Raw genomic sequence first — 12,878 nt, 5'->3', positions numbered from 1 at the left:
TACATATTATGTTAGTAAGCGAAATGTTATATTTTTTGTATGAGACACTTTTTGTTTATGTTTAGTGAACCTGTATAGCGTGCTAAGCTAACGTTGTTGCTAATGCAATGCTTGTGTACTTTTTTTTTTTTTTTTTGTAGTTTTACGACGGTCTAAAGAGGACAATGGTTTGAGGCCATTTTATTAATAAATCAGATGAAAAAAGTCTGATTATTAAGGCGTCGTTCACTAGCTGTCTAGCTTTGGAAAAAGTAGATGCTTCGGAGTGAGGACAGCATAGACAGATTTAAATGACAGTAGAGTGAAATGCCCACTACAGTCCTTATGTACCGTATGTTGAATGTATATATCCATCTTATGTCTTATCTTTCCATTCCAACAATTTATTTTACAGAATATATATATAATTTACAGAAAAATACGGTATATTTTATAGATGGTTTGAATTGTGATTAATTGCGATTAATTAATTTTTAAGCTGTAATTAACTCGATTAAAAATTGTAATCGTTTGACAGCCCTAGTTTGCACCTTAATGACAGCTTTTCATTTATGTTCTGAAAAAGTGAACATGTACTGTACTACTTGCACGTTTTCTTTTTTGCCCAGCAGTGTTTTACAGTTACAAAATGTATTGGCAATGGTGATGGTTTGCACCTTAATGACAGATCTTGTCAATTATTTAACGTACATGTGTAAACATTGTACTTGCATGTTTTTTTTTTTTGTATTTTTATTTTAAGTCAAAACATTTTTTTGTTAATTTATTCTTATTTCATCAGAATGTACATTGTATTTTTGTTTGGTCAAACAAAAACCACCTTTACCATCTTCGACCTGCCTTGTACTTGACCGACATTAATAAACGGACCCATGCTTTTATGAAAAAAATAATTGTGGACCTTCAAGATTTGTATTGAGGACCCCTGTTATATTGTTTTGGGTAGATGTCACCATTTGTCACTCAAGGATAGTGTCTTTTAACTCACTGGCTGCCATCGACAGTTCTAGACGAACAAATCATTTTACTACTTGAGACTTTTGTGGGTTTGCTCTTGATAGACAGACCCACCAAAGTTAATGATGGTCCCGTGGCTGAATTTTCCCAAAATTATTTTAGATGTCTGACCGGTATACACTGCCCACACGCAATGATGAATACTCAAAATTCTTGCAGTTATCAGGTATCTAACTGGTACGCAAAGTTTGCAAGCTAACCGACTTTAGAGTCTTTAGAATGACTTGGTTGCAATCTGTGTCACATCGCGCCGACAACCTCTGCAGACTCTTGGCAGTCTCGCTTCACTGGAGTGCGCAGACATCTGTCAGCAGCCGGCCTGACCTCCAGGAGGAGGGGCTCGCCGACAAGTCTCGAGTCCAGCGAGAATGCAGACGTCGCTGGGTAGCCTCCGCCTCGCTCCTGGGTGGTCACCAGAATTTCAAGTGGAGGCTAGCGTTTGAATGGGGACCTCATCCGTTGCTGTGAAGATTATACCTTCAGGCCGTGTTGGGAATGTTCACACTCAAACAGGGAGGGCATTTTTCAAATACCTAAATGAACATAAAGGTCTCCTAATTGACTTGTAACCCAGTTTTGGGTTTCACAGGCTTGACCCATGTCGAAAGATGACACAAACAAATGTGTAATTTTTATTTCTAACTTGTTCACTTAGACAGTGATAGACGTCCATTCAATTTCAACCGGGACTGAAACTGCTGTAACGTCATTTTAGTGCATTACTAGTATTGGTGCAACACTTGTAGACGTCCAGTCTGTTTGAATTGGGAATGTTGGCAGTGTATGACGAACGTAAATGGCCTTGGTGGTGGTCTGCTCTTTACATTGAAGTTCATCGACATATTGGACTACTTTCTCGGTAGCTGCGGAGAAAATGGAATGTGGAATTATTTAAAGAGACAAGATCTCACGGCGGGAGGAAAAGTGTCAGCTCATAATCAGACGGAGTCGGTCGTCTCTCCCCGCCGGTCAGCACACGTCCGTAATTAAAAGCAGCCGCCTGCACGCTTCCTCAAACACTGCTGAGTCGCCGCTCCGGCTTGCCAAGGGCTGCTCGGCATGTGCGCGCAATCTGTTAGCAGGGAATCCTCAGAACACTCGGGGATGTGTTTATAATTAGCCTAGCCAGACGGCGACATTATTTTAGGATGGGGACAAATTGCATGTTTTGTTAAAGGTTGAAATTGAGAATGTTTGAGCACTTGTCTCATGAAATCATGTTTTTGTTTGGCTGTGAGAGAGTAGTAGTTAGGACAACGCTTAATTTATTGGCTGCCATTGGCGGCGATATGCTTTTAATCCGGTGTTTCTCACATTTTTTTCTACAACAAGAAGACGTAAATGTTTCATACCCCCCCCAACTCCCTGCCGCCATTGAAATCATTTGTCTATAAAATTATTATTATAAGTATACCTCTGCATAACATGGTGTCCTTTTTAATATTAAAGAAATAAAAAAGGTCAATTTACAGTATAACTTTATTAACATTGTTTTGTTTATAACAGAAAAGGCTTAAAGCGCATCAATTTGCCTGAATAAAAAAAAGTCACATCCAAACTAAAAATGCACTCGATGTACATTTTTTGACCATTTGATACTAAATAATTCTTTTCACTCAATGTACATTTTTTGTCCATTTGATACTTATTAAGTCAATTTAATAAAATCAAGAAATAAGAATAAATTCAAATTGATTACCAGTATTAACTCATGAGGCCAACATCCTAAACAATTTGACTGGGGGAAAAAAAAAAAAAAAAAGAACAAAAAAGACAGTGTCATTGGACAGAGGGAGAGTTTTTATTTTTGCTGCAGGCAGTATCAGCTCATTTGCTATGGTGTGGGGTTATTTTGCACTGAGCAACTTGGTATGCTACCTTAAATAATGCCAGCAGTGCTCGCTGGTTTACTGATATGACACTGACAAAGGGCAGCGATTGTTGGCAATATTTGGTACGTTTTCACTGAAAAAAAATAAAAATAAAGCGTCTTATCAATGTGATCGGGTTCCAATGTCTTTAAGTGACATCTTAACTGATTTTTTTCTTCCTGCTGTCCACTGCGAGCATTTTTAGGCACAGTAAACAGACCAGTCATTCCTTGTCCCCCACTGTATTAAAAGTCAAAGCCAAATGCTACATACGCTTGGTCATATTTCCTTATCTCCAAGTAAAGTGCTCTTTGCTGTGTGCTCTTGTTTGATTGAAAACTAATGCACACACTCTGAAAATGAGAGCACCACTGCCACCCACTGAGTGGATGTGCAATTACACTTTATTCTAGTACGGCAAAAAAGTATATTCCCCGAGGTCACATGTGCCACCCCGGCATCGCTCTGTGCCCCACTGTGGGGGCGCGCCCCATTATTTGAAAAGTACTTGTTTAATCCAAGGCTGTAGGTTTGGTCTCAATAGTAGTAGGGACGATATAACAGCATAACCTGCTTTAACAGCATAACCTGCATGTACACTTTTTGCTAGGGCTGGGACATCAATAAGACCAAACAGTTTGGGTGAATGGGGATCAGGGCTACATTTCTCACGAATATGAACCTTATTAATTGATAGGCTAAATGATCAATGCAAAATAAATCTGTATTGACTTGTACTATGTATTTCATGTGTATTGGCTTAGGTGATACATGGTTCGAGTCAAACCTTTATTTTCAAAAACTACTAAAGAAACATTTTGAAAACATCCAGAATGTCTGAATTCTATTAGCAGATTTAAATCGCAATATTTAAACATAAATCATATTAACATACACAATAAATACACACTTGTTAATAACTAATCTAAACCAACTATCCAGGAATGCAAAAAATAAACATTCAAAAATACTCAACATTATCTGTCTAAATAAATATAACTAAAAACGTCTTAGTCAGGGTATAACAACTTGAAAAAAAGAGCCTTCCTTAGCTGAAACAGTACTGCTCTAGTCCACAAGCAAAGATAAACGCAACAAAAAATGAAAACTTTTTACCTCGACTATAATTATCTGAAAAAATGTCCACATATGCTGCAAATGAAAATATTTTCAAATAAATAATGTAGAAAATAAATACATTTTGAATAAATGAAAGTCATCAGCCAATCAGAGAAAATGGACCAGCACATTCTGCAGGTGAAAAGTGGTAAAAGTAAGTCTCAACATAATGAAAACAATTCACTTAATAATGGTAGGTTCAATTTTATCCTTACATCATATGAGAATGCAGTCTAAATTACCTATATAACAGAACACATTATATAATGCAAATAGGTTATTTAAAAGTTGGTGGGGACAGTTTGAGCATCATGAAAAGTTGGTAGTTGTAGGTCCCTACCGTCCCTATGCCATACCCGTCAACACGAGGCCGTTTGGAATCTTACAAATAGTGATAAATGCCCTTACAAATTGGTGACTAATCTTACAACGTTGTATATAGCGTGCAATATGAAACAAAAATAAAAATCAATTTTTAAAATAATATGAATGTATTGGTAACATATAACCTGGTGCAATCAAAGAACAATCAATATCTTCAGCTACATCATGATTACTCAAATTTAACAGTGTCTTTTGTTATGATTGTATGTAGCACTTTTGGCAATTTCTATCATTTGATGGCTGCACTTCATGGCACTTCAGTTCGCAGTTCAGTTTGACTTGAAGGTAGTTCGTTAGTGTGTCCAATTATAAATTAAAAAGGCCAATTGATAAAATTAACTTAGCAATCTTTGAGTCAGGGAACATTTCGTTTGCTAATTCTGAGAAGTGATCAGCAATAGATGCAGGCAAATTGTGTTCGGCAACAAATTGGCAGAATAAAATATCCGCTTTCGCCACTTTTCATTCTACAGACTTCATCTTTGTGACCAGTGTTGTTAATCTTACTTTTAAAAAAGTAATCAATTTTAGTTACAAATTACTTCTCCCAAAAAGTAATTGAGTTTGTGACTCAGTTACCTGAATGTAAGAGTAAATAGTTACTTAGCAAAGTGTTACCTTTCATGTATTTTTTTCCATTAAAAAAAAAAAACAATAACAAAAAACATAGTAACCTTTGCTACATTTGGAAGTCATTTAATGTTGTGAATCAACTACTAAAGTTGTTAAAATTGCTCCTGTTTTTGCATTAGTTCCTTACCGTCTACTTTCGACATGTGAAAGTATTAAAACTGTTTCATCATTTAAAAATGGATTTAAGTCAAGATTTTGCCGATTTAGGAGTATTTTAGATAAAAAGTTACTTATGTTCGCTAGAAAGGTTCACTACAGCAGAGCCTTTCTGAGAACTCTACTGCTTTAAAATGGCGGCTGTTTACTAACGCCACCGAGTCTGTCATTTCGCATGTAGTTCTATATGCATGTGATATATAGGCGTAGATTTTAGGCTGTCGGCTACAGTCAGGAAATATTGGAGCCACCTAGCCTAGCATCGCGTTTGCTACAGCGTCACAACAAACACTCTTCTCTCTCCGTGTCTCTGACTTTTCTCGTGTCATTCAACCTACGTAGGCACGCATAGTAACGCACATTATCTCGTTGCCGAAACGGTGACAAAATCCGAATGGAGAAAAAAACCGTAATGCACGAAAAACGTAAAGAATTTGAACGTGTGGCGTACACATTTAAAATCAGTGCTCACTTGTACAAATTACGCTCAAACCGTACAACTTGACGGGTATGCTATGCAAACTTACACCCTTGGTTTAATCCAAGCGAATGACTACTGCCATCACTCCCAGTTGAAATGATTAGACGTCTGTCCTCATCAGTGGTACGGAATGAGTTTGGGGTGGAGTGAATTTCTTGCAGCAACCACACATGGGTGCAGCTGTTCTCCCCCTCCTTCGTTCCTCTTATCACACAAAGCAGACAAAAGGTGACATTGTGTGAACGCACAATGTGGCTTCTGCTAACATGGTAAACTACTGTTAGTGTGCAGGAAAATAACCAAACCAACATTTAGTGGCGGCCCATAAGAGCATTTTATACAGCAACTGACGTGTATGTTAAGTATTAGGTACATACTTAAAATATGTACACTTTGAATATGTAATCTTAGGAGAATTAATACATAAACAGGTTAAATAAAAACAATTCCGTTTTTACTGTGAAAAAATACTTTTGGAGAAAAATGTAAAAGATGTACTTTTACCAGACTAAAGTGAGATATAAAAAAAAAAGTATTTCAGAAAGTTGAATACAGTACATTTTCAACTGAAACAATGTACTGTTACAAATGTAATGTGACTTTAATTTTCTAATAAAGACTCCCTTTTCCCCACATTTTAATTTGAATTAACTCAATCTTTTCTTCCTTGAAAATATGTATATATATACATTATATATTTTATCATAATACTAAAATTCCTACAGATGTACCAAGGTTGATTCAGTATATTTTTTCCTAATAGGAGAAGGTAAAACCTGATATGTTGTGTGTGGTCTCCAGCTGGTTTCTGTTTCCCATGTTCACACTTGATATTCGCGTGTGTGTCTCTTTAGTTTTGGCAAGCAGCTGGGGGGCCGGCGAGGCTGCGAATGCATCACGTTGGAACCGTCAGAAATGATTGTGGTAAGAGATGATGCCCTAACTCTTTGACTCTTTCCCTCTCTTGTTCTGCATTCCTGACACTTTTGACGTTGCTGAAATTCCTCCAGGAGATACTGATCCCAGATTAAAATCTACCACATGATTCACCCTAAAACAACATTCCAGCCTAATAAGAAAATAAGAAAACGTGTCCAGGAAAGACGTCAACAGCAAATATCTGCATTAAATTTGCAGTTTAATTTATAATCGGACGTTTTTCATCTAATTGAAGTGTTAGTTTGTCACTAGAAGACGTCCACTGCATTTGCACTTGGAGGGCGCCGCCGTCCCAATAGCGTACCGCACGTAACACGTTACCTTTGCTCATTAATATTCATGATGTTAGCAACTGTTGCTGGGGGGGGTCAAACTCGCGTATGTCCCTCATGCTAGATGCATGTAAATAGTGTAGGAATGAGATGTTTACTGAGCTAAACCTACCAATTCTGTCCGAAAATTATGTCCCTGGTGCCAAATTCACTGGTAAAGATGGGGAAGAACATACAAATTTTTAGTTAAAGAGATGGCTTGTGTGTCGAGGGCTGAAAAAGACAGGGAAAAAGAGCCGGCCTGATCCAGAGGTAGCTTTTTTATCGACACCTTTTTCTTGTGTGCATTGCCTTACGCCACCGACAATGACATTCTCCTGTTTCAAGAAGCTATCGTTTACCACCATATGCCCTTTCTTTCTTATATATTATATCCTCTAGTTGTCTTAAGTCTATGACCGTTCTTGGGGGTAATTTATATTGCTATTTTTGTGTAGTGATCGCAAATACTACTTATTGACAGCCAATGAACACTTAATTTTTTCATTAATAACAAATCTTAATTCTATTAATTCATTTACACTTCCCCCTTACTAAGGTTGTTTCTTTACAAGAGAATAGGTTAAGCTGTTAAATCTAGAGCGTACCTGTCCTATAGGCATGAACAAGCTTACTACAGAAAGATCAAGGCCAAAGATGGCTTATTTATGTAGATATCCGTATTTTACAAAAATAGACCTACACAACTGTTATGATATATAAATAAAATTTTAAATTTTTTCAGGTCATTCATTGTCAGAATGAAGCATCACGGCAAAACGCCACACCAAAAAATAAGTAAAAATATCAAAATGGCTTACCTCTTCGGGGCAGGCAATTGATCAGGACTGTCATCTGTCGGACTCTGGCCCCCAACAAAATGTTTACTGCATATGAAGGTGAATGGCTTCACCTTGCTGGTGTTAAACTGGTCTTTTGGACGTCCGCACAACTTGATCCATTGTTCACATTTTTCCCTTCTGAAGAAAACTTACTTCATATGTGGATGGTCGTAATGGCCAGAGTAGTTTCTACAAGTTCCATAGCAGCAGTGTTTCCTCGGCATGTTTTTTTTTTTTTTTTAAATATAAAAAGATTACCGGCACAAAACAAGCAGTACTAGCATGGGTTGTATGTGAGTGCGCTTCTATGTTGACCCCCTTCAGGTTTACGATGGCGACGTCATACAGCCTTGCGATCTAAAAATAGCATTCGTGCGGTACGCTATTCAAATTAATGGACGCCTATCGCCGTCAATGGTAGCTAATGAGTTGGCGGCAGGTTTTGTGTGTCATGTTTGGTTGTGACGTGGTGCAAACACTCACATATAATGAGGAAGCAGGAAGTGTGGTCACATTGCAACCATGCATGTGCAGCGAGAGGGTCACATTGTGTGTGATTCGCGCACATTATCTGCAGTGTGTCCCATGAGGCTTGTTAAAATGACACCATGCCCCCCCCTTTCAAAAAGGAAAAAAAAATAATTCCTCTAGGTTTGTAACTGAGCCAGGCCATTATTGCTCTTGTATGCTTTTTATTTTAGTGTGTTAGTCAGTAAATCCTAGATTTTCATTAAAATAGGTGTTAACTCATTGGTTAACCTCACAGTTCAAACGAATTGGACGTCTACTAGTGACAAACCCTTTTAAATTCACAGCAGAAGGATGAAGCAAGCCACATGATTGGATTTCTATCATCGTCAATGGAACTGAAGGAGTTAACCTAGTTGCGTTGATAAAAGTAATGCGCAAAGTAGAATTTCAAAAAATAAAAAAGTAGCAGTTAAAATTAACTATTGAAAATTACGTATTTGACATCGCATTAATAATTGTAATTGCTCAGTTTTTATTGCCTAAAATGTAATAATATGTACAGACTATTATAAATAAAAAATAAACGTAATAGTAAAAACTGTAAATATTCTATGTATCATAGTAATAAAAATGGGTTTTGTTAATGGATATTAAAGCCAGAATAATTGAGAAAAAAAAACTAAATAAATTATAGTAAAAATTAATACAGTATCATAGAAAAAATATGATGAATTAAAATAAGACAAAATGAGATGTCAACAGAAATAACTAATATCAAAGTAAACAAAAAAATCTCTAAACCCTACATAAATAATAATGAAAGTGAAATAATACAACTAAAAATAATGGTCAAAAAGAAAAAGAAATAAAAAACATAGTAATTAATACAATAAGAAAACACCTATAATGAAAATGAATATAATAAAAATATACTAAAAATACTTATAGAATAGAACTGTATAACTGAAAACCTATTATTGTACTTCATAAAAAAATATAGCAATTATTATGAAGAAATAATTAAAATATAAAAAAAACAATTGTAATAATGATTAAATAATATACATGAACATGTCCAACAAAATCCTAATCTAACCAAGCGAGCTCTTCCTTAAACATCCATGAAAACAAGATTTTAACTGCGTATTTGAAATTCCTCCCGCGTTGTGAAACAATGACACCATTGACTGACGCAACGGGGCAAGAAAACAAATTCTTGCTGCGACAGCGGCCGACACAAAAACTCTCGGGAACTTTTCAGCATATCGGCGAAATCTGCTCTTTTGTTTTTTTTTTTTTCTTGTCGCCACGACACCTCGTGAGAGGATGTTTGCGTCGTTTCCTGGAGGAAGCGGCCTCGGCTCCAAGCCCGTGAGCCACTCGCAGGCTCGGGGACACGTCGAGCAGACGGAGCTTGGATGTAAACGCCAGATTTTTTCCTGAAAGTTTTGGATTTAATTTTGATTTTTTTTTTTTTTTTTTACTGCCCGTGATCCGAATGAGTGGGTTGCGCTGGAACCGGCTTTCAGCGTTTTGGAAGAACTGGATCTTTAACCAGGAGCCCGCCGAGGCACTGAGACAGGATGAGGTTGAAGATCAGAAAGTGGATTATGAGTTTGCAAAAGTCAAAGTCTGCAAGCGGAACTCTGATCCATCGCCCAGGAATTCCTCTGCTGACAAGTCCAAAGTCCTCCAGCGTAGCCGCTCTGAAGCGACGCCAGATGGGTCCAGTTTGCGTTCTGAGGAGGCTGCCCGCTATGTGTTGCAGGTGGACAACGGCGGCGAAGGGGACGACGGCTTTCTGCACCGGGATGGCTCGCAGCGACGTTCCCGCCGGCGCTTCCGCAGGATCAACCCCAAGGGCGAGCGGGAGCTAATCACTGACGGGCAAGAACCTTCCTCCTACAAGGTAGGATTGATCAGTCTTTCTTGGCCATTAACGGCAAAAGATGTTCAATTTAGTTGGGCTAAGATTTTAAATATTAGTTATGCTTATTATTGTGGTACAATATTATATCTTGTACATACTGCTTTTTTCTTGCCCTGATATGATCAGTCTGTCATGTCAGTTAGGAGCTCAGCTAATCACCACTCACCACATGTCACACACTGCCCGTTTCTTTTTTTGGCCTTTTTTTTCAGAGGACCACGAGTGCCAAAATTGAATAAATGAATACATCATTAAATAAATTAACCCTCACTGGCATTGGCGATAATGGACGTCCAGTCATTTGGCACTTTTCATCCTTCTGCTGTGAATTTAAATGAGTTTGTCACTAGCACATGTCCAATCTAATTCAACTGGTAGCACCAGCAGCGAATGAAGGGTCGTTCCTTTGCTGCCAGGCATCGCAGTTCAAATGGATTGGACTTCTTATGAGTTAAATGCGCCATAAAATACAGTGATAACTCTACATACAAATTTATTTCTTGGTTTGTAAGTCGAAATGGTCGTATGTCGATTGGGTTTTTCCCATAGGAATACATTATAATTGGAATAATTTGTTTCACACCCCAAAAACCTACGCTAAATCCTTAATAAATACTGCTGGTACAATCACAAATAGCAATTACACATAGCAAAACAAGTGAATGATAAATACAAATCAGAATAGTAATAATATTAGAAGTGGGAATCTTGGGGCACCTAACGTTTCGATTGCGATTACGATTCAGAGGCTACGATTCATAATAATCAATTATTGATGCACATCCGGCAACAAGCTCAGGCATATTAGCACCCATGTGGTTTTCATGCAATGCACATAATGACGAGTTGGTCTACATTCGACAGCGGTGGCATGATTTCTAATTTTGTTTGCTTGTAGAGAGCCGGGACTAGCGTGTCAGTGAAATAGCGTCGGGATGGGATTACGTACTAATGCTCTTGCTTTCAACATTTTTCGAAATCCCCTATTTTCTAGAAGATTTTGTAGTGGAATCCAAAATAATTCTACACATCTGCTTTTAAATTTTTGCAAGCAGGTCTTATCTCATGGAGAAGTTGGATGGTTAGGTCAGCCATGCTTGTTTCTGTTTTGTATCCAGGAAGCGTGAGTTGTGGATGTGTACTCTGGGCCCGTTCCCCATAGCGTCCCGAAGACCGCGCTGACTATATTTTAGTGCCACTTTACTTGGCATATTTATTAGAGGTGTGCAAAATTTCCGATTCTTCGATTATTCGCGATTCGGCCGTGAAAAATTCGAGAACAATTCACAAACATCCAAATTCCGATTAGTGAAATACGTCAAGTAAAGCGAAACTAAAACACACTAAGCGCGGTCTTCTGGACGCAATGAGGAACGGACCAAGAGTAAACATCATGCTTGTCATTACCCGGGTAATGACAATGCTCAACTCTCGGCTCTGGGTAAACTCATGCCGCTAGATAAAAAAACAATAATACCTGACTGCTGCCGACTGCCGCTACAAACAGCGTCCACATAATGCTACGGTAGATAATAGATATATAGACCCCATTCACGTGACGTCACAACTCCGCCCCCCTGACTTGAGCCGCCATATTGTCCGTCAGCTCATCGTGTTTACATATTACCGCTACGTACATTCCTCCTATTACTGCATGTTTTTCTGCTTGTCTAAGGAATTACCGCCCAGTTAACGAACCCCAAAACCTTCCTGACAATCGTTAACATTGATTAATCAAATGGTGAAGGCATGTGTGGCGGTTGGTTGCAGTAACAGAGAAGATAAACGGTCATTTGTGTGCCCATTGTTAAAAGGGCAAATCTCTAAAGCAGCACGGTTTGTTTATCTCGGTCCATGATGCGTTTGTGTCGACCGCCGTCAGACAGCGGCAAAAACATTAATAGTCGTGATGCCAAAACGACCGCAGACATCATCAGACGGAGACTACGAAGCTCGTCGCCACGGTCGCGCAGCAAGAAGGTGAACACTACAACAGGTGTTGTACCGAAAAATAGCCGCCCCGCGTGAGATGTCCTCCCTGACGGGAGCGCCCACACGGAAACGACTTTATTGTACCGTGAATATGTATTATTTTACTCTGCTTGAACTAATAAATCTTGTACTATGAATATGTATTATTTTACTCTGCTTGAACTAATAAATGTCATACCTGTGTGATTGTCATTGGGATATGGTCGTGAAAACCTAATACATTTCTGTTCAAAGATCGTTATGTGGCCCAGTCCATGACAACGATTTGTTACTAAAATACAGTACTAATATTTTGTGTAATTTAATTATTTATTTAAAACTGATTTTACAGTCGTAAATCCAAAACTGTAATGCGTCCATGAAAACAAATGATGTTTTCACTTCAATAAAGCGTTATAAATAAGCGCGCCTGTTGTCGAACTGTCGATCAAATTTCATTTTACAATCGTGACAATGGTGACGCTCAGCTGCCCAAATATTGGTTTATATTCGGGCCGGTGCCGATTTTGGGTACCCGACGCCTCATCGTAACATCAACTGGAGTATGACTGGAGGTTTTTGCACGGGACGGGACTGGACGGGAGGAAACATCGATTTGGGCATCAGATATGGATCTGGCGACTGGATCGACCAAAGCTTTTCCAAATGACGGCTTTTATGCAACTCATCCAATGAGTTTACAGCGTCTGAAAGCACCGGGGCTTCCATAATTTGCAAGTGAATCCACCTTTA

The 12,878-nt window shown here is 38.3% G+C and overlaps 1 protein-coding gene across 7 annotated transcripts in view; it reads left to right on the top strand.

Moving 5' to 3' along the window:
• Positions 1–12,878, top strand: part of rapgef6 (Rap guanine nucleotide exchange factor (GEF) 6) — a 116,751-nt gene that overhangs the window by 38,165 nt on the left and 65,708 nt on the right. For 6 of the 7 annotated variants that reach the window (XM_057820203.1, XM_057820198.1, XM_057820199.1 and 3 more), the window contains 2 exons: positions 6,516–6,585; positions 9,993–10,133. In XM_057820203.1, coding sequence (XP_057676186.1) covers positions 6,516–6,585; positions 9,993–10,133 — 211 coding nt within the window. Of the gene's footprint in view, positions 1–6,515; positions 10,134–12,878 lie in introns of all 7 variants that reach the window. The other variant, XM_057820204.1, reaches the window with a different exon arrangement.

This window comes from Corythoichthys intestinalis, chromosome 18 (assembly GCF_030265065.1).
Source record: "Corythoichthys intestinalis isolate RoL2023-P3 chromosome 18, ASM3026506v1, whole genome shotgun sequence".
In the NCBI taxonomy this organism is placed as follows: Eukaryota; Metazoa; Chordata; class Actinopteri; order Syngnathiformes; family Syngnathidae; genus Corythoichthys; species Corythoichthys intestinalis.
This window is presented reverse-complemented; position numbering and strand designations above follow the sequence as displayed.